Raw genomic sequence first — 22,553 nt, forward strand, 5'->3', positions numbered from 1 at the left:
TATTGTGAGTCACAACGTTTCTGAGGTATTCCTTGCCCGTTCATCAGGTGAATTGAAACAAACAAGACACATTTCAGTTCACCTGATGATAGGGCAAGGTAAAGCCCAGAAACGTTGGAACATACAATAAATGAAGAAGATGTCATGCATAATATTTTCCTTTTACTTGAATAATCAACTTCTAAATGCCTCTCAAGAGCACAGGAACCCAATATCGCTCTGTAGGTTAAACATAGACCATAGATCTACACGCAAGTCATATATATTAACAGAATGTTATCCTGCACTCAAAGCCACTCGAGCGATCTCACTAGTCCACTGAACTTAAGTAATTTTCCAGAACAAGTTCATTACATTCACGTGAAATTTAAAAATCGTCTGTTTTATTGAATCCTGACCATGCCGTCTTGTTTACCAATACCATAAATACTTCTGTTCTGCAGACCAATGAGATCACTCAAGTGGCTTCGAGTGCGGGCTAACGTTCACCACAGAGGTCCTTTCGTTTGATTTTCCAGTTCAAGGACGTATTAAGGTTAATAAAAAGGGTGTATTGTCATGGAAATCAGGCAGGATGTGTAAATGTACAATTGAGAGGTACATGTGCATAGTTTCGAATGTCACCGTATTCTTAGAATACACTTCAGCCTGAAATCGGAACGAGTCGATGTTGGCACGACAATCCAATATGGCAGCTGCTGCTCCTTTACTCCATTAGTATATATGACATGCGTGTAGGTCTATGGTCTATGTTTAACCTACAGTGCAATATTGGGTTCCTCTGCTCAAGAGCCTCACCAATTTTTAAAATGAAAATATTCACAAATTTTCAGATGATGATGTATGGTTAAGGATTGTTTCTGTCATATCATCAGCCCGTCATCAGGTATTGTGGGCCTAATCTGCCCTGTACTACCAAGCCTCCCACTCTGCACGGGACCACCCACTATTCTATCCTGCTGGGACCACTTATCTTCCTACTCTACCCTGGACCACCAACCCTCCTACTCTGCTCATCTTTACACAGGTCCATGACAGGTCCATTCTACAGGTCAACATACATCAAAACTAAGTTAGCACGCAAAGATGATCAGGGCTTTATGGAACAGAATCATAGCTAATCCAATATTCTGTAGAAATTTGTAGTCATATTAGTAAAAGCACAACAGTAAAACACTACATCCACTATAGGTAAGTTACAGGTAAGTCACAGGTAAAGATATGAAAATAATACCTACACAGATAAACATGTATCCATTCATACCAGAGAGCTTTTATTTGGAAACTAGTATGAAAGCTGTGTCAGTATGGATGCTTCTGCCATGTTTCCTCCATCAGGTTGAAGCACCCAGGCACTGACTGGAGGATGCAAGTGTGAGGTTGACATGTTGTACTTAAGGTGTCTCTTTACTCATATGGGTTGGTAGGTTTACCTGATATGGGCTTTTAATTGTGACATTGACCAGAGGATGTAAGTGTGGGGCTGATGTGTTGTACTTTGGGTGTCTCTTAACTCATATTCTTTTGGTAGGTTTACCTGATATGGGTTGGTGGTTTAGACATTGACCAGAGGATGTAAGTGTGCTGCTGACATGTTGTAACACTGGGTGTCTCTTACCTGATATGGGTTGGTAGGTTTGACATTGACCTTGATGTCCGGACGCCCGTCAAATGCAACATTGACCTTCACATCTCCTGCTTCCCTGTATGATTGAACCTTCAGCTGTGCAACACAGAGACAGTGAGTAAGTGAGGGGATTTATGAGCAGATGCAATGAAGTCTGCAAACTACTGACTGAAGACACACAAGTGACGACTACAAAATATGAGTCAAGCTGACAAGCCAGACATCATATTGTTCTCCACAGCCATGAGGCTGTGAGTGCATATACTTACTGTTCCTCAGAGCAGAGAGACTGAAAGCATGCATACACTTACTACACCTCGGAGCTGAGAGACTGTAGGGGTGCATATATTTACTGTTCCTCGGAGCTAAGAGACTGTAGGGGTGCATATACTTACCGTTCCTCTGAGCCGGAAGACTGTGGCAGTGCAGTTGGTGAGTTTGACCCCTTCATGGGTTTGTTGAGAGCAGAAGATGACAAATGCCAGGTCCTTGGAATCGACACGAACATGGATGACCTGTAAGATCACAATATTGTCAACACAACCAAGACGATATTGTCTAAACAGCAAACACTTTATTGTCAACACAACAGAGTAGTGTCAATGCCAACATGATATTGACTAAACAGCTAACACAACACATTATTACGAAGTCATATTTTTCCATCTGCCTGACTTGTCTAAAGGCAGTCTGTTGATGTGACTGTTGATGAAAAAATGTATTGACTCTAACCCAGGTCCGAACAAAAGTCATATTTTGTGTTTCTAAGTATAATCTATGACGTCAAGTTATGACTTCGTCCTCAGTCAATATTGCTTTTCGGCAGTCAATAAAAGCAGGTATTGACCTCATCACTAGTCTATAACTGTATAATACTGTACACAACCAACACAATATTGTCAACATAACTGAAAAATATTGTCAAAACAGCTTACACAATATTGTCAACACAGTCAACACAATATTGTCAACACAGGTGACATAATATTGTCTACACAACCATCACAATGTTGTCAATATTAAATGCATAGAATTGTACAACTGATCTGTTCACTGGTTTACTTGTCTTAGAATACTTTGCTTTACAAAGAACAATCTACCACCTGTAATGCCTTCATAAACAATCTCATTCTTTTTAGTACATAATTATGCTGCATCAGTACTGCTAGCTGTTCCATGACAGCATCACTAATAATTTGATCCTTACAATATCAACAGTCATGACTGAATCTACCAACATGGTGAATAGCTTTTTTAGGGGGTATACTATAACGGGGGTGGCTCTGCTGTTAGTGGAATGTGAAGTCCTTTGTTGCTAAGTCAATATTTCCCAAAAATCAGAAGTGAAGAAGCCAGAAGAAATAGATATCACCTTCTGATTTGCTGACAAACCTTACACAAATATACCATAAAGGTTGCTATGGAAACACAAGAGCATATTGTTTCTAATTGCATAAACAGATGGCAGAAAGTAACAACACTTATACAACTCTCTCAACTCCCCACAATAAAACACACAGCATCTGCCAAATATAAACAAACAATAGCCTTATAGTGTGTTCATATCTGTCACAATGTTGGCATGTGTCTTCAGTCAAAATGTCATGTGTTCCCATCTGTTACAAAGTTGGCTTATGTTCCCATCTGTCACCATGTTCTGTCTTCCCATCTGTCACAAAGTTGTAACTTGTTCCCAGCTGTCACAAAGTTGACGTGTCCCATCTGTCACAATGTCACTATGTGTTCCCATCTGTCACAAAGTTGTAATGTGTTCCCATCTGTCACAATGTTGCAAGGTGTTCCTATCTGTCAAACAGTTGGCGCATGTTCTCATGTGTCACAATGTCATGTCTTCTCATCTATCACAATGATGAAATGTGTTCCCATCTGTCACAATTTTGTAATGTGTTCATGTTCATCTCTGTCACAATGTTACCTGTTCCCATCTGTCACAAAGTTAGCACATGTTCTCATCTATCACAATGTTGTAATGTGTTCCCATGTTTCCCTATGTTGTAAAGTCTTCTCATTGGTCACAATGTTGTAAAGTGTTCCTATCTGTCACAATGTTGTAAAGTGTTCCTATCTGTCACAATGTTGTAATGTGTTCCCATGTTTCACAGTGTTGTAATGTTTTCCCATCTGTTACAATGATGCAATGTGTTCCCATCTGTCACAATGTTTTAAAGTGTTCCTATCTGTCACAATGTTGTAATGTGTTCCCATGTTTCACAATGTTGTAATGTTTTCCCATCTGTCACAATGATGCAATGTGTTCCCATCTGTCACAATGTTCCCATGTGTTACAGTTAAACATTTTGCTTCCTTAATGAGAGGTCAAGGTCAAGGTTGTGGGTAAACAGGCATCAAGTTGAGTCCTGTATGATGAACCTGAGTCAACAGTAAGTCTCCTTCCATGTGGGAAGTTATTCAATAAACGTAAAGCTGATGAGAAGCAGAAGTACCTGCTCACGTCATCAGATTTAGGGAACCTGATGGAAACCACACATTGTGAGGAACATCAGTTCTGTTGTGTGCAGGGTTTATGATGTGACACAGCATGGAATTCTGTCAGAAACACTCTCAGAACGTATCTCATGATCAGTCACTGCATGAGCTGTCATTCTTGAGGGGAAGCACTGTCCTCCACTTGCATGTCACCGCGACCAGGGATAATACTTATCACCCATGCTTTCTAAATGTGTGGTTCATTTTATACCGACATTTGTTATGCTAAATATGTATGTACATTTTGTATGTAAGATCTGCATGTACGTTTTGCATGTAATATCTGTATGTACATTTTGAAAAACCCATCTGTACATTTTGTATGTAAGATCTGTATGTACATTTTGTATGTAAGATCTGTATGCACATTTTGTATGCAAGATCTGCATGTACGTTTTGCATGTAATATCTGTATGTAAATTTTGAAAAACCCATCTGTACATTTTGTATGTAAGATCTGTATGTACATTTTGTATGTAAGATATGTATGCACATTTTGTATGCAAGATCTGTATGTACGTTTTGCATGTAATATTTGTACATTTTGAAAAACCCATCTGTACATTTTGTATGTAAGATCTGTATGTACATTTTGTATGTAAGATCTGTACGCACATTTTGTATGCAAGATCTGCATGTACGTTTTGCATGTAATATCTGTACATTTTGAAAAACCCATTTGTACATTTTGTATGCAAGATCTGTATGTACATTTTGTATGTAAGATCTGTATGCACATTTTGTATGCAAGATTTGCATGTACGTTTTGCATGTAATATCTGTATGTACATTTTGAAAGACCTATCTGTACATTTTGTATGTAAGATCTGTATGTAAATTCTGTGTGTTAGATCTGTGTGTACACTTTGCAAGAAGGATCTGTATATATACTTTGTATGTAAGATTGGTATGAACATTTTTGTATATAAGATCTATCTGTACATTTTGTAAGTGATATCTGTATATACAGTTTGTATGTAAGATCTTTATGTACACTCTGCTGGATCACATATAAACATAGGAATATGACTGGCAGGATGTCAGACATTATCACGTTTTCCTGATATGAAAGTTACATGTGAGGACAGAAACCTTCCATCATAATATGTCACATTTGAAATACAGCACTTTCAAGAGGTAAATTCCATTTTAAGAAGTCCCTATATACACTGTACATCAAAAAACTTTTAAGTTAACAACCCATTTATCACAGAGTGCTAAAAGATTGCAGCACAGATACACTAGGGAAACCCATTCAAGACTTTGGGTTCAGTAAGTACTATTTCTTTTAAAAATGCTTCAACTTCAATGTACTTCTAAGCATGGAACAAATCTAGAAAGCTGAGAATGTTTTATGTAACAAGTTTTATCTTGTACAAGTTCTCAGTAATGCACATTGCATGAGCCGCTTCATAGTTTCGACCTTGAGGAGTTATTGGCCAGAACGGTGGTTGCCACGGCAACATGCCAGGTGTGGTATGTCCAAGTTAACTAAACTAATTTCTTGTAAACTGCTGAACACAGATGAAGATGGGCACTTCATCTGGACCTTGGTGTTGTGAAAACATTGAGCATGTGTCGACAGACAGGAGATGGAGACAAGACATGCAAATAGCGATGTGTGAGCGTTGGTGCTGCAGTGTAGATGGGCGAATGTAATGGTGCTGCAGGCAATAATGGCATCAGGAATATGTATCATGCTGGTACCAGCAAGTGATTCAAGGTCGTCTAAGGCAGAGATGTTTGATGATTGAAAGCTCACTGTAGGAGCAGACTTACCTAGGGCTTGGTGGTTTCCCAGGTCGATAAATAAAACCACTACTATCCATCAATCCAGATTGAGACCGATCACTCTGACTTCGTACTATCCATCAATCCAGATGGACACAGATCACTCTGATTTTGTACTATTCATCAATCAAGATGACACCGATCACTCAGACTTCATGCTATCCATAAACCCAGATGGACACAGTTCACTCAGACTTTGTGCTATCCATCAACCCAGATTTACACAGCTCACAAAGACGTCATGCTATTCATCAATCCAGATGGACACGGATCACTCAGACTTCAAGTATTCTATCAAACCAGATGGACACCAATCACTCAGACTTCATGCAATCATCAATCTAGCACTCTGTCATGATGAGAAGTTGTGACACGGGCTGATGACTGGACTAATGGTTTGTGTCTGACCATATACAATACTGATTGTAACAAATACTCCCATTTAAGTTGAAAAGGAGCCTCATATAGGTCAGAGGATCAGAAGCTGGGGAATCTAGACTTGCTTCATTTAGGGCTTTAGAACCGCAGGGAGGGAAAGGCTGTAAGGAGAATGATAACGTTTAGGGACTGTGGGACAGACTTAGCTGATGAGATATAGGTGTAACTAAAGTCACCCCAATTATGTTTATGCTAAGGTGTTGGAGGAACGACCACAAATACTAAAGCACATAAAGTCAACTCACAAACTTGTCTTCTGGGGCAGCCTCACAGGAGATATCTCCAAACTTGGGTGGCAGGCTCCCAGCCTGGATCCTCTCAAACTTGGTCTGTACAGGACCCTGGAAAAAACATATGATAACTGACAATCTGCTGTTAGAACATATGGCACATGGCAATCTGAAGCTAGAACACATGACATATGACAATAGGAACTTGTGTGTGTAATTATACTACTGAAGCTAGTACAAGGTGTTGCAAGAACACATCACACAAGTGCTGTACACAGACCCGATAAGCTGCATTAGACAATAGCGTAACCATTAATCTGTGTATTGAGCTCATAAACCTAGAATCATTATCACATCAAGTTGTGACCCATGAACATCAGTAAGAACAGGTCTTCAGTAACCCATGCTAGTTGTTAGAGACGACAAACGGGAGTGGGTGGTCAGTCTGCTTGACATGGTTGTCACATGTATCTCAATCATGCAGATCGATGATCATGACCTTCATCGAATATTAAGGCCACTTCCCTTAGGTCACACAACAAGATGGACAAAAATATATCTGATGATCATACAAACGAACACAAGACACTTGATATAGATGTGCAACCTCTGTATTATTTACACACAATTTTTCCAGGCTAATACTTACACCTTCTTTAAGTGAAATGACGAAGTGTCAAGTATTAGCCCAGAAACATCACGTGTACATAATAAAGAAACTGCACACCCATATCAAATATCTTGTATTACCCTACCCACTTCTAAATGCATATCAAACATCATACCAAAGATTTCAAACAAAGCTGACATCATCATCACTGGGTGACTATGGAACATCTACCCTTACAACATCATGGGATTCACCACAGGGAGAAGCAGTAGTCACAGTCGTGAGGCAAGAGGCCTCTTTAAGCTGATGTACATACCATTTTCCTGGCATCTGACCTCTTAAAGTCTTACAGTTATCAACACTTTGGGAAAATGCTTCCTGCTTGATAAACACTATCAAGTTCGATAAACAAATATCTTGTCAAGTCATGGCCCCTGAGATGTTAAGTATATTTTTATCTGAGACTCCAAGCAATTGGAGCACTAAAAACTGAAATGGATATATACAGTCACTACAACTTGTCAGGAATTCATCTCCAGATGTATTAACTCAAGTAATGCAGATGTACAATAAAGATTTGTCCAGAGGAATCAGTTGTTTGGAACATATCTCATAACATAGGAATACCTATTCATTTAACAATGAACTGAATACTGTCAAGTAGGATTTATCTAGATATAATAAGATGGAACTCGGAAAGTACCACAAATGTAATTTCAAACATGAGTCATTAGAAGATGACACCACTTTTGGATCTGTCTCTGGTATCTGCCAAGTTTTGTTGAAAGGTATTGAACGGTTATTGAGCTGTGATGTGGAAGCAAAAACAACCTCTATATTTTTAGACTCAGCCCAAACCGTTCCTATGAAAACCACGAAAAATAAAAGTTACACAAATTGGCACATATCAAACGACACCAATTTACCTTATGTTTGATATATCTACCAAGTCTTGTTGAACGATATCAAACAGTTTCCAAGTTGTACTCTGAAAACGGTCACCCCTCCCTCTTCAAATTGCTTCCATGGTGACCAAAAAAATTAAAAAAGACAAAAAATCTATTCTATGAAATGGAAAAGTGAGTGAGTGAGTGAGTGAGCGAGTGAGCGAGCGAGCGAGCAAGCAAGCAATGTTCTAGCAGCTGATACCAGTAACAAATTTCACCGAGCCCTAGTCCTGACTGCAGAACATGAAACAAACTTGCTTTCCTCTCACACTTTACAGATTGGGAGTAGGACTTTCTTGGCCTTAGTTGGGAACAGTTCTTATGTTTATATTTTCAAAGGGCCAATTTTCTTTTGGGGCAACAATACCAACAGTTTATATACAACTACAAGTGACTTGTGTAGGCTAGTTTCTAGACCGGTCGTTTCGAGTGATCAGCAGTTGTAGGATTGTTGGTTTGTTTTGTTCATTGTTTAGTGCTGCATTCTGCAATATTCCAGCTATATGATGGTGGTCTGTAAATAATTGAGTCTGGACAAGCCATAACCAGTGATCAACAACATGAGCATAGATCTACACAACCGGGATTCGATGACAGCAAACCTGACCACCACATCCTGTTAGTCGCTTCTTACAACAAGCATCCATTGCTAAAGATCAACTCTAACCCAGACCTTCACATGTATGCAGTTATGTTTGTTTATTGCCTCTTATGACACGCAAGAAAAATTCACTGGCTCTAGTCATCTGCACAGTTATTACCAGTTATAACTAGTTCTCACCAGATTAAGTAAACCTCTCTCTCTTCATGTTACAAAAACAGGCACATTGTTCTGTAATTCTCCCAAGCAACAACAAACTACACTACAATTAATGAAAGGCTGCATGCATTTCTTGGGATTTGGGAAGATAATGTCAGGACGAAAGGAATGTCTACACAAATGTATGGTTCACCATGATTTACTCCTTGTATTAATTGTACTGTTAACTACTGGTAAACACATATAAGATGATCCACGACCTGACAAATGACCCCAATTTGCATACTTGGGAATGCCCCACAGAACGATCCACTTGAAACAAGAGGGAGACAGGTTGTCTGATATATATCGAGAAGTTCATTTTCCCTCTCCCCTCCCCTCGTGCGTTTCATGCATGAATTGTTATAGCACACTCGATTTGGGAAGAGGTACAATCCCAACGAATTGAATCAACACAATATACTGAGGAATTATGTTTAGGACCACCGATCCATTTCACGAAGCAAGTGACATTTTCCTGGGTTTTTTTTAACAAAATTGTTGAATATCTAAAATGCTTGTCAATGCCCCAATCATCTATTTGTCTTCGTCGTAACTAAAGGTTAGCGTGGAATATCAGTATCTTATGCCTGAAATTGCAGTCTTATCATTTGAAGCAATATGCAGTGTTGTTTTAATCGGTAAAGTTGACTTTTCGTCTGCTAAATATTAAACAAATAATAACTACATATAGTTAATTGTGTTTCATTTAACTTTTTAATATGTTAAAAGTTATCTGTTACTGAATGGTGGTGGCTAAATCAGAGTAGCAAATGGGAAACATTTTTATCCCATAATTTTGTTCCTATTTCTCTTTACGGGCTGATTTTTGTCCATAATTCCGCTGACGAGACTGGTGTTACACAGTAGTGAGACAGGTGTTAATCAGTAGCGGTGTTGATTTCATGTCAAGGTTGGCATGTATTGCACCTGTATAATCATCAAGCTACCTGTAGCAGCCAAGTGTACTCGCCCAATTCGTAGTACTGCCTCTCTTGTCACAAATGCGTTTAGTGCGCAGGATCATCTAATATGTGTCTAGCAGTAGTTAGGTTATTAGGTTTCAGCTTCTGTACTTACGAATGGTTCATGAAAACACACCTTACTTTGCGGAACGCTCGAGCATGAAAAAAGCATGAATTTTCGTCACATGTGGGGATCCAAGTGAATTGTAGTTAGTTCATATTTATACACTGATTGGGCATCATGTCTTGAGATTGTCAATTAGTGTTAGAGTCAGCTGGCTGTAAGATTGTCTGACAGAGGTTTAGGGCCATAGAAGTTAGGAAGGTAAGATATAGTAAATGTAATAAATGGTAATTAAAAACAAATACAGTAAACTTCCTGGATCTCGAACTCTTGAATCTCAAATCTTCTACATATCTCGAACTTAACCTCTTCTTATATTTTTATCATTATTCTTGTAGCTCGAGACACATATACACACAATATCTCGAACCTGAAAATTAGTCCCAATATCACCTAACTATATAAATTTAGTATCTCAGTTTCGAACTGTACTCATTTTGCACACAGATATTGAATGCGATGTCAACAAACAATTAGTTTTATAAACAATTGCAATAACATGGTTAAATAACGTGAGGATTAGTCAAATTATTGAGTTTACCGTGTCACTGCCACTTTTAGCGGGGAATCATCTTTGAGGCTATGACACGTGAGCAGTTAACCAGCTTCATCTGCCACATGTAGTTACATCAAAAAGATAGACCACCTTTGGGCTATAAAAGTGACAGACTTTATCCACAAAACTGAGTTATCAGGCAATTCCATCAGTGACTTTTTCCATATGTGAATTTTTGTATGACACTCACTGTCACGTGATCAACATGGCTGCTGAAATTATGTATGTTGATAATGATATGCTCTTTATTATAGGTACATGTACATATAACAAATTTGTAGGATACAGTCCTTACTTACACATAATTTATGCTTTTAATTATGTATACTGCGAAGCAAATAAAAGAATGACACTAGAGATTCTTTTTGTTTTCTATGTTGTCATTCAATGAGTAAGTTCAATGTATATGCAATACTATGTACACAATGTGCATATCTTGTAGTTCAATTTCAAATCTCACAACATCTCGAACCTGTCTTGATGGTCCCATGGGGTTTAAGATGCAGGGAGGTTACTGTATTAGATGGTTACGTTTATACTAGAACCAGTACAGTTCCTTCTGACCAATGTCATTTAAAAACTCCAATATCTACTGAGAACATAACACAGTTTGATGATGAAGCTATACAATCATCATCACAGTGGACACCTTCCATGGTCAGATTCCCCAGACAAGCCATGACCTCATTGACCTCTACTTGTGGTCCACAATACAATAACTGATAGCTACCTCCCACAGCAAGCAAGACACACGCAGAGTTATGATGGGGAAACGGCTTAATGCCTAGGTCTGTATTGTTAAATAGTTTACCACTCACGGTAAACCGAGAAATAGGAGCATTAGTTGCCATAGCGATGAAGAAATCTCATCTCCAGCCTTTCAGGATTTGGGAAAAGTTCTTGAGGAGGCTATTGTCTCAGCATCTAGGTGAAACAAGTTGGAGGTTTTCCCATATTCTAAAGCCATCAGCATGAAAAAATAGTTGTAAAGTTAATTGTAACTTCTACTCAGTAAGTGTCTACATGTTACGGTTGAAGTTTTCAGGCTTTTACATAACACATTAACACAAGTTGAACTCAAGCCTACACCAGTACAGCAGATTGTGAAGGTGTGATCTGCTATAGTTTCACATTCAACAGTTGTAAGATGACACATTACCACAAGTTCATCTGAAGCCTGCACCAGCACAGTGTTGGTGTGATCTGAGACTTTTTCACATTTATTCAAGTTCATCTGAAGTCTGCACCAGTACTGCGTTGGTGTGATTGGAGCCTAGTTTCACAGTAACACAAGTTCATCTGAAGCCTGCACCTGCCTAAATCAGAGTAGCAAAGGGGAAACATTTTTATCCCATAATTTTGTTCCTATTTCTCTTTACGGGCTGATTTTTGTCCATAATTCCGCTGACGAGACTGGTGTTACACAGTAGTGAGACAGGTGTTAATCAGTAGCGGTGTTGATTTCATGTCAAGGTTGGCATGTATTGCACCTGTATAATCATCAAGTTACCTGTAGCAGCCAAGTGTACTCGCCCAATTCGTTGTACTGCCTCTCTTGTCACAAATGCGTTTAGTGCGCAGGATCATCTAATATGTGTCTAGCAGTAGTTAGGTTATTAGGTTTCAGCTTCTGTACTTACGAATGGTTCATGAAAACACACCTTACTTTGCGGAATGCTCGAGCATGAAAAAAGCATGAATTTTCGTCACATGTGGGGATCCAAGTGAATTGTAGTTAGTTCATATTTATACACTGATTGGGCATCATGTCTTGAGATTGTCAATTAGTGTTAGAGTCAGCTGGCTGTAAGATTGTCTGACAGAGGTTTAGGGCCATAGAAGTTAGGAAGGTAAGATATAGTAAATGTAATAAATGGTAATTAAAAACAAATACAGTAAACTTCCTGGATCTCGAACTCTTGAATCTCAAATCTTCTACATATCTCGAACTTAACCTCTTCTTATATTTTTATCATTATTCTTGTAGCTCGAGACACATATACACACAATATCTCGAACCTGAAAATTAGTCCCAATATCACCTAACTATATAAATTTAGTATCTCAGTTTCGAACTGTACTCATTTTGCACACAGATATTGAATGCGATGTCAACAAACAATTAGTTTTATAAACAATTGCAATAACATGGTTAAATAACGTGAGGATTAGTCAAATTATTGAGTTTACCGTGTCACTGCCACTTTTAGCGGGGAATCATCTTTGAGGCTATGACACGTGAGCAGTTAACCAGCTTCATCTGCCACATGTAGTTACATCAAAAAGATAGACCACCTTTGGGCTATAAAAGTGACAGACTTTATCCACAAAACTGAGTTATCAGGCAATTCCATCAGTGACTTTTTCCATATGTGAATTTTTGTATGACACTCACTGTCACGTGATCAACATGGCTGCTGAAATTATGTATGTTGATAATGATATGCTCTTTATTATAGGTACATGTACATATAACAAATTTGTAGGATACAGTCCTTACTTACACATAATTTATGCTTTTAATTATGTATACTGCGAAGCAAATAAAAGAATGACACTAGAGATTCTTTTTGTTTTCTATGTTGTCATTCAATGAGTAAGTTCAATGTATATGCAGTACTATGTACACAATGTGCATATCTTGTAGTTCAATTTTAAATCTCACAACATCTCGAACCTGTCTTGATGGTTTAAGATGGGGTTTAAGATGCAGGGAGGTTACTGTATTAGATGGTTACGTTTATACTAGAACCAGTACAGTTCCTTCTGACCAATGTCATTTAAAAACTCCAATATCTACTGAGAACATAACACAGTTTGATGATGAAGCTATACAATCATCATCACAGTGGACACCTTCCATGGTCAGATTCCCCAGACAAGCCATGACCTCATTGACCTCTACTTGTGGTCCACAATACAATAACTGATAGCTACCTCCCACAGCAAGCAAGACACACGCAGAGTTATGATGGGGAAACGGCTTAATGCCTAGGTCTGTATTGTTAAATAGTTTACCACTCACGGTAAACCGAGAAATAGGAGCATTAGTTGCCATAGCGATGAAGAAATCTCATCTCCAGCCTTTCAGGATTTGGGAAAAGTTCTTGAGGAGGCTATTGTCTCAGCATCTAGGTGAAACAAGTTGGAGGTTTTCCCATATTCTAAAGCCATCAGCATGAAAAAATAGTTGTAAAGTTAATTGTAACTTCTACTCAGTAAGTGTCTACATGTTACGGTTGAAGTTTTCAGGCTTTTACATAACACATTAACACAAGTTGAACTCAAGCCTACACCAGTACAGCAGATTGTGAAGGTGTGATCTGCTATAGTTTCACATTCAACAATTGTAAGATGACACATTACCACAAGTTCATCTGAAGCCTGCACCAGCACAGTGTTGGTGTGATCTGAGACTTTTTCACATTTATTCAAGTTCATCTGAAGTCTGCACCAGTACTGCGTTGGTGTGATTGGAGCCTAGTTTCACAGTAACACAAGTTCATCTGAAGCCTGCACCAGTACTTTATTGGTGTGATCTGAGCCCTTTTTCATATTTATTCAAGTTCATCTCAAGCCTGCACAGTATTGCGTTGGTGACATCTAAACCCAGTTTCACATTAACTATAGCTCAAGCCTGCACCAGTAGGCTGGATACATCATCAGGGTCAACTGGGATTCAGACTAATGAACATGAAATCAAGGTGAGACAATCTTGTGATTAACATCATAAGCATCAGTCCCATGACATACAGCCAGCCATTGTGTCTTCCCTCAATCGGAAAACTGCCTTTTCGGGGTGGGGGCACAACTCTTTGGGTAAGGAGACCTGTCTCTTTGGGAGGTTAGACCTGACTCTTTGGGAGGTTAGACCTGACTCTTTGGGAGGGGAGACCTGACTCTTTGGGCGAGGAGACCTGACTCTTTGGGAGGGGAGACCTAACTCTTTGGGCTAGGAGACCTTACTCTTTGGGAGGGGAGACCTGACTCTTTGGGAGGGGAGACATGACTCTTTGGAGGGGGAGACATGACTCTTCGGGCAAGGACCCCTTGCAGGCATCATACAAACTACATGATCATCAACCAGAGTATCTGCAGGGAAGCATGACAACCAGGACAATCTTATTTTGCCATTCAGCCAGGTTTCCAAGGTAACATGCCCATGGCGAAGAATTCCTTTAGATCAGCATCTAAACAAGCTGGTAAGAGGGCCAGACCTGGAGGAGAAAGACCTTCATCTTCAGTAAATCTTGGGAGCCATCAGGATTCTAGGATTTGTCATCACTTCAATAAGCAAAAACATTATTTGTTTCAGCAATATTCCAGAAATCATCATCATCATCATCATCATCATCATCATCATCATCATCATCACAATAACTGTAATGTGTAATGTGAGAACAGACAAAGCAGGCAGCTTTGGAGTCACACTTTATGGAAGACATTTACACGGTTGATAAACTGTCCATATTCAACATACATGTTGGTCTTTAATGTTGCAGGTTATACAAACACATCACACACTGTTTGTTGATGGAGCAAGTCTGAGATTTATTACCGAGCAATAACAGTTGCATCTTCCCTGGCTCAGTCATCTCAGATGATTTTAGTCCAATGTCTGTACGAGGAAGATACAAAACCGTTTAAAAATAACACATAACTGTTCCCGGACAAGAATCTCCCCGTTGAAATTCTGCCTGCCAAGGGTTATTTTTGCACTCCATGGAATCGGCGCAGGTACAGCTGACTATCTCCCTGCACCACACTGGGCAACACATACTGGGAGGATAACGAGCTATGCTTACCTAGCCAGCATGCAGCCATATAATCCAGTTACTTCATGAGTCTTGCTTCGGGTAAAGAAACTAAACAGTATGCTACACATACAAGGATCAGCATCCAAGGAGTTATCTGCTCAGAGGCCGACATCAGACAGCAAACTGGCAGCAATCAACAGAATGCATGATGTATGATTTCCCAAAGCACAGTTAAATATCTTAAGTTCATGCTGCTCTAGTTGAAATATTGGTTTGGCTTTGTAGAGGTAACTTGTCAAGCCATCACAACTGGACTAATAAAGTGGAACAAGTTTGCGAGCTTAGGTTTACCTGCATCATCATCATCATCATCATCATCATCATCATCATCATCATCATCCACTACATGATGTCCAAAGATGAGGTCAAGGTAACCCTCAGGAAATGACTGGCATGTGCATAATCACCCAATGTGGGCTGCAAACGTTTCATGAGATATCTTGTTTACATAATTTTGAAAAGTGATCAAAGTGTAATGGTGACCTTGAAGAAAAGCTTAAGGTCACTCAATTAGACTGATGGCTGTAAAATCTCCCAATGTCGGCTAATTTGAAGACATTGGGTTCAACTGTGCATGAAATATCATATTAACATGCCTTTGAAAAGTGGTAAAGTATCATGGTGATCTTGAAAATTAAGTTAAGGTCACCTAAATTGACTGGTGTCTGTGTAATTATCCATTGAAGGCTGCCACCCAATTTGAAGACACTGGTTACAAACAATTAAGGAATATTCTGTAAACAAAAATTTGGTGACCTTGCAAATACGGTCACAGTCATTGAATTCAACTGGTTTCTGTGCAATTCCCCAATATAAGCTACCATCATGCTTGGGGATAAATGGCATACAGAAGTTTATGAGATATCGTGTTAACAAGAATTGTGATATACATTCATATTAACGTATGTACAGGTGAATGGGCGGATGCTGCTGAATATATAGTATTTTGTGTTGCTGTGGGTGACCATAAGAAAGTTCTCCAGGTAATGATGCCAGAATACTCTTAACTGTGGCACCATGCTGTCCGACTGCCGACTGCTAGAATTTGTACTTTACTAAGAAAGTGAAATCCAAAATATGATACATGTTGCATTTGACCACTTTCTAAAAGGCGTTGTGTAATCATTGCTAACCAGTGTTTCTATCACCAACACAATCATAGTGGAGCATGAAACTTACAGAGGTAGAGGCAGGGACCACTCCCAAGGGAGTTGAGACTGACAATATGATGTGATTTTAAGACTGACATCCAGTGATCATGGAAAAAATACCAGCTACTTACTATCTGCACTTAGTTAAAATCTCAACCTGCTTGTGATCTGCATTTAATTCACATCTCAACCTGTTTGTGATCTGTACTTACTTCCCATCTCAAACTGCTTGTGATCTGCTCTTACTTCCCATCTCAACCTCAACCCATCTGCACTTACTTCACCTCTCAGCCAGCTTGTGGTCTGCATGTAATTCACATCTCAACCTGCTTGCTTGGTCTGCATATCATTCTCAACTCAACCTGCTTGTGATCTGCATATAATTCTCATCTCAACCTGTTTTTAATCTGCACTTACTTCACATCTCAACCTGTTTGTGATCTGCATTTAATTCACATCACAACCTGCTTGTAATCTGCACTTACTTCACCTGTGATGTGAGCAACATCAAGCCATTTGTATCTCATTGACTAGCCCATGACTGACTGAGCTAATGTTAGACACCCAAGCCTATTCCGAAGAGCCATGTAGTAGATCCTCTTCTCCTTTCACCTTGTATGCCACACCCGTGAAGCACCTACTTCCTCGGGCAGCACAGAAGGCTGCCAGATGCTGCACAGAGGCATGTCTTACAATATCTTCTACAAAGCCACAGATGAAGCCTGCTTACAGACACTGTACTGCTGACAGCAGAGCCTTGTGTGTAGGTCACGTGTAGGTCATATGTGGTGAGTCTAAGTGACCAAAATGTCACCCCTCCCTAGAGGTACTGACAGCATCCCTACCTAGGGTCCAGATGCAGTTTTAACCTACATTCCTGTTACACTTGATCTACATTCAGGTGAGAAAGTGAGAATGTTCTATTACCGAACTGAGGTCAAGTGAGAAAGAATGTGTGAGAGCATGTGAGAGAGTATGTGAGGGTGGAAAAGTGTAAAGGAGAGTGGAAGAGCACAGAAGGGGGTGAGAAAGTGTGGGAGAATGTGACAGCACGTAGGAGAGGGGAAGAGAGCGTTGTAGTTTGACAGAACAAGGGAGAGTGAGTTAGTGAGTCAGTGAATTTAGGCAATCCAATGATCAACAGCATCAGGATCGATCTGTGCAATTGGGAACCGATGACATGTGTCAACCATGCCAGCAAGCCTGACCATCCGATCTGGTTAGTTGCCTCTTAGTTAGTTGTGAAAGAGAGAGCGAGTGCATGAGAGCATGTTGTAGAGGGTGGGAGGGCTTGAGAGAGTAAGAGATTGTGGGAGAGTGGGAGTGAGCAAGGGAGGATATGAGAGAGCATGGGAGAGGGTGAGAGTGTGAGACCAAATGAGACCGTGGGAGAAAGTGTGGGAGAGTGTGAGAGACTTTGGTAGAGAGCATGACAGAGTGTGGTTCAGTCATGTGGTAGGAAAGAATTATGCAGTGACTATCAAAACACACACATGTGCTAAGAAACCAAGAACCATATCTTTTAACTAATGCTAGACAAACTGATGCTGACAAACACAAAGAACTTCTGAACGGAAAGGACAGCACATGGCTGGCAAGGGAGACAACTCTAAAAAACACACTGACACCAGCAAAGACAAGCTGAGATTTATTGATTATGTGAAGCCCTGTGCAGTCCAGTACATTAATCTCCCTCCCACGAGGATATACTGTAATGCTCATATCACTTGATTGCTGCTTGCCACTGTGAGGCAGGAAGTATCTGTTTATCTGTTTTGTAGAAGAGCCATCGATATGCACAGAACTATGAACTAGAGCATCTCTATGTCTCCAAAATGTACAGAATAATGTACTACAGGATCTCCATGTCTGAAGTTGTAGAGAACAATGTACCAGAGCATCTCTAAGTCTGAAGTTGTACAGAACAATGTACCAGCGTGTCTCCATGCCTCAAGATGTACAGAACTATGACCTGAAGCATATCCATGTCTCCAAAATGTACAGAACGATGTACCAGAGAATCTCCATGTCTCCAGATGTACAGAACAACATCCGTTGTATGGCGGATGGTGAGGAGAATTGAGGGTGTATGTGTGGATGGTGAGGAGAAAGGGAGGGTGCATGTGCGGATGCTGAGGAGAAAGGGGAATGGATGGTGAGGAGAGAAGAGTGGTGAATGGTGAATGGTGAGGAGACACAGGGGTCTACAGGACGCGCGATTCGTGCTAATAATGATCAAATCGCGCCTCATAAAAACAAAACAGCGCGAACTGTCGCGCATAGTAATTTCCTTCCTAACTACCTTTCAAAAAAACATACGGAAAAAGCTTTAGATTGACAAGGAATGACTTTTTAAATCGGAGTCAGCCACATAGTCAAGTTCGAGTGACAACATGTAAACATAACAGAGTAACCTTCCCTGGTTAAAACCACTATCGGCACTGGGGAAACGAAATTCCATTCATATCAGTATGAAAATGGATAAAATTTTTCGATGAAGTTATGATTGATTAATTAATTAAGTGACAAGGTTAGACTATGAACTCTAAGCATAGTACTTGTGTACAGTACTTGCAAAACACAGTTTCGTCGATCTTTTTTAGAACATCAGTTCCTTTCAGCTTCATTTTCGAAATCAGACAAAATTATCACTTGAAGTTGCAGACGACAAATGAGTACAAAATTCTTATTTACAACGGTTTGTGGTAATTTGGCGTTAATAATGCCACGCAAATGAATGAAAATAACTGACTTTTTTTAACAAAATACCACTGAGAAAGCAACAGTGTCCGCCACGTCACCCCAGACCGATATGTCTGTTAAGGAGATGTGTGAATCGAAACATGAGCAAAACCCAGAGACTGACCCTGGTCCCTCCGACTCCAGAAAATACCCAAACCAAGTGTTTTTCAGAAAAAAAAATGGTTGCAAGAATGGCCAAGGCGTATATGATATGTGACTTTTGTAGCCAATAGTTTCAAATGAGCAATGGTTTCACCGGTGGTGGCTGCAATAACTTTCGTACATCCACACTATTTTGAAAGATGGTAATACAGGTATTCCCCCTACATTTTCCAAATCCCCCCTCTTTTTTTAGTAAGGGGGTGAGAAATACCCCTAGATTTTCAGTTCTAGAATAGACACTGGGTCTATGGGTGTATGGGGAGGAGAGAAGGGAGTGAAAGGTGAGGAGAGAGGGCAGTCAGTGGTCAGGTGAGAAGATCAGTGGATGGTGAGGTGAGAGGGAGGGTGCATGGGTGGATGGTGAGGTGAGATGTAAGGTGCATGGGTGGATGGGAGGTGAGAAGGAGGGTGCATAGGTGGATGGTGTGGTGAGAGGTAAGGTGCATGGGTGGATGGCGAGGAGAGGGAGGGAGCATGGGTGGATGGTGAGGTGAGAGGGAGGGAGCATAGGTGGATGGTGAGGTGAGAGGGAGGGAGCATAGGTGGATGGTGAGGTGAGAGGGAAGGAACATGGGTGGATGGTGAGGTGAGAGGGAGGGAGCATGGGTGGATGGTGAGGTGAGACGGGAAATGCTCAGTTTATCAGTTGCTGTCATAACACACACCGGGTTGACAAGTCAGGTACAGTGTCCTGATGGTCAGCCATTAGATGCAATCAATTGAGTTAACACGCTATGTGGAAACAGCAGCGGTAGCAGACACAACCGCGATATCACAATCAATACACGACATCTCTGTCAACACACAGCATGTTAACTGGCATAATCTGGAGGATATTACAGGCAACACGAACAAAGATCAAAACACGGTTTAATGATCACGAGAGTCAAAAGATGGATTAATAGATCACCAGCAGGAAATGATTTAACAATACAAATAAGGCAAAAAAAAAGACTTTCCCCAAAAGTCATTAACTCGTGCCTAAAACACACGGCTGATACACGTTAATCACACATGAAGAATTAAATTGGCTCTAGCTGTCAGTTTTAGACTGTCACATGTATGTCTGTGACTACTTATGGTTAAACCCTCACACGTACCCTTGATTGTGTATGTTAAACCCTGACACATGCACCCTTAACTGTGTTGTGTATGTTAAACCATCATATGTGTACCCTTGACTGTGTTGTGTATGTTAAAACCTTACATGTGTACCCTTGACTGTGTAGTATATGTTAAACCCTCACTTGTGAACAGTTGACTGTGTATGCTAAAGCCTCCCATGTGCACCCTTGACTGTATTGTGTGTGATAAATCCTCACATGTGTAACTTGACAGTGTATGTTAAACTGTCACATGTGTACCCTAATGACTGTGTGTGTAAAAAGAAAATAGATCCTCACATGTGTACCCTTGACTGTGTATGTTAAACCCTCACATGCATATCCTTGACTGTGCATGTTAAACCCTCACATGCATACCTTTGACTGTGTATGTTAAACCCTCACATGTGTACCCTTGACTGAGTATGTTAGACCCTCACATGTGTACCCTTGACTATGTATGTTAAATCCTTCACTCAAATGCTTGGCTGCTTATGATACAGCCTTCACAGAAGCACTCCATGTGGCAGCATCACTGCGGCTTCAGTTTGTAAGATGAAACTGTTCCCTCCCGATAGGGATATCTTTATGAACTATGATGTATATGGGCAACCCCGGACCTGAGCCAGCTCTGTTTGTGCACCTCATGTAGGCTGTCTGTGTGTGTATTATAAACTGATGCATCAACATCATCAACCACAGAGGGATCCAACAAACCTACATCCTCAGCAGTCATGTGTAATAAACATCAACTTGTTTAATGTGCTAAACAAAGTAATTCTGTTATAGTTCTCCTGGGAATTGACGCAGCAGGAAGTGGAAGGTGATGAACACCATGGAGACTGAAGTCTGATACTCCGGTTGATGGACAAACAACGGGAATTGGCCTTACACACCTATAGTATTTACCTGCCCAAGGATATAACAGATATACTGGTCTACCTACACATGGCTAACACACCTATAGTATATACCTGTCCAAGGATATAACAGATATACTGCTCTACCTACACATGGCTAACAACACACCTATAGTATTTACCTGTCCAAGGATATAACAGATATACTGGTCTACCTACACATGGCTAACACACCTATAGTATTTACCTGTCCAAGGATATAACAGATATACTGCTCTACCTACACATGGCTAACACACCTATAGTATTTACCTGTCCAAGGATATAACAGATATACTGCTCTACCTACACATGGCTAACACACCTATAGTATTTACCTGTCCAAGGATATAACAGATATACTGCTCTACCTGCACAAGGCTAACAACACACCTATAGTATATACCTGTCCAAGGATATAACAGATATACTGCTCTACCTACACATGGCTAACACACCTATAGTATTTACTTGTCCAAGGATATAACAGATATACTGCTCTACCTACACATGGCTAACACACCTATAGTATTTACCTGTCCAAGGATATAACAGATATACTGCTCTACCTACACATGGCTAACACACCTATAGTATTTACCTGTCCAAGGATATAACAGATATACTGCTCTACCTACACATGGCTAACAACACACCTATAGTATTTACCTGTCCAAGGATATAACAGATATACTGCTCTACCTAAACATGGCTAACACACCTATAGTATTTACCTGTCCAAGGATATAACAGATATACTGCTCTACCTACACATGGCTAACACACCTATAGTATTTATCTGTCCAAGGATATAACAGATATACTGCTCTACCTACACATGGCTAACACACCTATAGTATTTACCTGCCCAAGGATATAACAGATATACTGCTCTACCTACACATGGCTAACACACCTATAGTATTTACCTGTCCAAGGATATAACAGATATACTGCTCTACCTACACATGGCTAACACACCTATAGTATTTACCTGTCCAAGGATATAACAGATATACTGCTCTACCTACACATGGCTAACACACCTATAGTATTTACCTGTCCAAGGATATAACAGATATAC

The 22,553-nt window shown here is 40.0% G+C and overlaps 2 protein-coding genes across 14 annotated transcripts in view; one reads left to right on the forward strand and one right to left on the reverse strand.

Moving 5' to 3' along the window:
• Positions 1-22,553, reverse strand: part of LOC137292638 (phospholipid transfer protein C2CD2L-like) — an 80,679-nt gene that overhangs the window by 40,269 nt on the left and 17,857 nt on the right. For all 13 annotated transcript variants that reach the window (XM_067823850.1, XM_067823847.1, XM_067823845.1 and 10 more), the window contains exons 2-4: positions 6,610-6,705; positions 2,023-2,142; positions 1,619-1,723 (exon numbers count right to left, since the gene is read on the reverse strand). In XM_067823850.1, the coding sequence (XP_067679951.1) occupies positions 1,619-1,723; positions 2,023-2,142; positions 6,610-6,705 (321 nt within the window). The remainder of the gene's footprint in view (positions 1-1,618; positions 1,724-2,022; positions 2,143-6,609; positions 6,706-22,553) is intronic.
• Positions 1-22,553, forward strand: part of LOC137292586 (uncharacterized) — a 156,576-nt gene that overhangs the window by 8,855 nt on the left and 125,168 nt on the right. The window lies entirely within an intron of this gene.

The sequence above is a fragment of the Haliotis asinina genome, chromosome 1 (assembly GCF_037392515.1).
Source record: "Haliotis asinina isolate JCU_RB_2024 chromosome 1, JCU_Hal_asi_v2, whole genome shotgun sequence".
In the NCBI taxonomy this organism is placed as follows: Eukaryota; Metazoa; Mollusca; class Gastropoda; order Lepetellida; family Haliotidae; genus Haliotis; species Haliotis asinina.